This window comes from Rosa chinensis, chromosome 7 (genome assembly GCF_002994745.2).
Source record: "Rosa chinensis cultivar Old Blush chromosome 7, RchiOBHm-V2, whole genome shotgun sequence".
Lineage (NCBI taxonomy): Eukaryota > Viridiplantae > Streptophyta > Magnoliopsida > Rosales > Rosaceae > Rosa > Rosa chinensis.
In genome coordinates this window covers 47,274,154-47,277,485 of record NC_037094.1, presented here as the reverse complement: position 1 = coordinate 47,277,485, position 3,332 = coordinate 47,274,154, and the positions used below count along the sequence as shown (strand labels likewise).

At 37.6% G+C, this 3,332-nt stretch overlaps 1 protein-coding gene across 1 annotated transcript; it reads right to left on the bottom strand.

Annotated features, from left to right (window-relative positions):
- Positions 1 to 1,788: 1,788 nt before the first annotated feature.
- LOC112176298 (histone H3.3a) lies at positions 1,789 to 3,124 on the bottom strand. Its single transcript, XM_024314140.2, has 2 exons — positions 3,044 to 3,124; positions 1,789 to 2,283 (listed from the first exon to the last, which is right to left on the bottom strand). The coding sequence occupies exon 2, from the start codon at positions 2,260 to 2,262 to the stop codon at positions 1,849 to 1,851; it is 414 nt and encodes a 137-aa protein (XP_024169908.1). The 5' UTR covers positions 2,263 to 2,283; positions 3,044 to 3,124; the 3' UTR covers positions 1,789 to 1,848.
- Positions 3,125 to 3,332: the final 208 nt, after the last annotated feature.

Here is a 3,332-nt window from a genome sequence, read left to right as displayed (position 1 = left end):
TTGCCATTAACCAAAAAAAAAATTAGGGATTTGGCTTGGAGTTGCTGCGCGCATTTGCTTCTATGTTCTTCCATGGCAACTCACTCATGGTTGAAGAAAAGAAAGAAAGAAAAAATTGTGCTACCTGTTATTGACTTACCATTCAATTGTTCAATTCTTTCTAGAAAGCAAGAAGACATTAAAATAGTAGTTGACAAGGTCCTTATGTGCTCGCAAAGAAAGAGCCACCGAGAGATTATGTAAGATTCTTATCCAATTATGCAGGTAGTCATCAGCTTTCCCTCATCATGTATTGTACGCTAAAAAACATAAAATTATGCATGTAATCCATTATCTGAAGTTGTGAACCATCACGGCCTTGGTCTAGATTCAATGCAAGTCAGTTTTTTTCTTTTTTATTCTTCTTCTTGCAACCATGAATTGCCATGAAGCACAAAGAAAGCAAACGCAAAATCCCTAATTTTTTTTTTTCTAGGGTTAACGGCAAGTTAACTGTGGTTTAGACTAAAAACAAAAAATTGGTAGAAAAGTGATGTGTCACTTGTTAGAACCTTTAGATTAGACGGAGAGTTCAGATTTTATTAAATTGAAGTAAATTCACACCCTGCTCACTTTAGAGGAGCCGGATCCTTGACGGGAACCTCAATGCCATGTGCAATTTCAAAAAAGTACGAGGTTCCTAAAGTTCAAGCCCTAGATCCCAAAAATTCACCCATACTTGAGAGCATTAGTGTTCTTTTGACTTGCCGAGGAGAAATTCGGCGTCCATTGCATAAAAGGCAACCCTCCTAGTCTAAGAACAACTGATCACTTTTCCCAGACCATAGAACGTGCAGCCTCCGAAGAAAAATTGGAGTAATACCCCTTGCCCATAGGGATTATTCACCAACTGCCAATATCACCCCATAACAATCCCAATTTTCGGGAGAGGTCTCATGGAGTATATGGCCTGCCCTTCGAAGTTAGATGAATGCACCCCAATAGCATGTTCTTGCACTTTTCCGAACCAGATTGATAAACAATTGGGTGAAGGAGATTATTAAATTCTAATCTTTTTCAGAGTTTTATGTTTTCGGTTTATGTTAATTAGAAATCGTAATTTTGTATGATATAGTTTATCAAATTTCAAATTGGAGATGGCATTTGTCGCTTCATCACCAAATCAAAATAATTTGTCCTATATATTGTTAGGGTTCTAAACCTAACTACTGGAAATTGCAAGAGCTACAAAGAATGGAAGAAGAAAAATTGCAGAGAAAGAGTAACTTCTCACAACACTGGCTCACTACTTTACGTAAAACAGCTCACAGATTCCTCCCCGAGGTTGAGCCAAAACGGTGCGTATCGAATTAAACTAAACTGTGCGTTTTAATAAAAGAAACAGAAATCCTAGATCCATCAAGAAAGCTATAAGATGGATACTCTAACATATATTTGGAGATATATGCATGTCATTATGAATAGTCTACTTGGCAGCTCATAAGTCATAACTGAAAAGGTTCGTAGGGGAGAAAATACATGAAGATGTATTTAGGGAAGGTGAGATCGAACTGTGGTTTTGTTCTTTCACATTTGCATTATCTTTTTCAAAGAGAACTGTTTACCAAATTTGTTTGAAACAAAATTAACATTAAAAAGTCGAGACGAACAATTATTCCCAAAAAAAAGAAAATACAAATTCAACTAGCTAGAATCGTTTATTCTATACTAAAAGAGAAAATTGATGGAAGCTAATACCAGATCCCATAGGAACTAGTACCAAATCCCATGAGTTCACAAAGAAAAACAAAACGAAACACTGGTCATCTTCCAATCCCATGCATTCACAGGCTTACAGCTAGCTAGAAACTAATGCAGATCACCCCTGATCCTCCGAGCCAGCTGCATATCTTTCGGCATGATGGTTACTCGCTTTGCATGGATAGCGCAGAGATTCGTATCCTCAAACAGCCCCACAAGGTAAGCCTCAGAAGCCTCCTGCAATGCCATCACCGCATGGCTATTAAAACGCAGATCACTCTTGTAGTTCTGCGCAGTTTCACGAACAAGCCTCTGGAATGGCAGCTTCCTGATCAGGAGATCAGTACTTTTCTGGTACTTGCGGATTTCACGAAGAGCAACAGTACCAGGGCGGTATCTGTGTGGCTTCTTCACACCTCCAGCGGTGCTTGGGGCAGACTTATAAGCAATCTTGGTGGCCAAACTCTTCCTTGGAGCTTTCCCTCCGGTTGACTTGCGAGCAGTTTGCTTTGTACGAGCCATCTCTTACTCTTAATTTGCAACCTGTTAAATTTGATGAGGGAACCGTTTATCACAATAAACTTCTTGATGTACAATTTATTCTTCCTCCATGTTGGAGGTATTTATAGAGAGAATCAAATAAGAGCAAAGCTAGAGCATGAAAATTAATACAACCTAATTAACTAGAAATATAAACATAATCCAATTAGGAATGAGAGACCTAGTCAATAGTATTTAGCTAGGTTGGGGGTTGGTTTGAATTGTAATTGATCGAAGTAAAAGAAGTTTGCCTTGATGATCAATATATGTTTTCCAGCAGAACCTAGCTACTGTATCATATCTCCCTCGATCCGAAGCTTTTTGTCTTCATCAGAGAGTTTATATTTTCTTAATGACTTATAATATATACAAAACATCTGAATCCTTCGAAAGAGAAGAACAAGAAGAAGAAAAGGTGTGCACAACAATGATTTTGATATATCCATAAACAAGAGTCTAAAACAAAATTTATGAAATGCCTTTGCATCATGAATGATGCAACCCATGTAGCATTCAAAAATCAAGAAGAGCATCAATTAAAGTAAGAAACAATTGCATCAAACGGGTCAGGTTTTACATTGGATGTATCATGTAGGTATTGTTAGCAACCTAGGGCAAATGTGGTTGTCAGTTTTATAATTTTACATTTCCTTTCAAAACCTTTACATACGTAGGACAAGATATAGTAGTTTAATCTTCACCAAACAACCAAATTTAGGAAAGGACAAGTTTTATTGTGAATCAAATAAGTTCACTAGCTAACCTTTTTCTGGAGTACCTCGCGTTCTTGAAATCACGAAGAGAGAGCTCTTGAGACCTTTCTTATTCTCCAAATTGTTGCACGCAACTGGTATGAATTTCAGCCAACAGTCGACTCCTTTATATAGCAGTTCAATAGGATGGATCATTGGGGAAGCAAGCTAATCCTATTGGTTGAACCTTGAGGAACCAATCAGATTAAAACAACTGCTCCAAGTAAATGATTCTCATTGGTTACAAGAGAGGTCCAATGAGAAGCAGACACTTGTTACAGGTTAATTGGCAGGTTAATT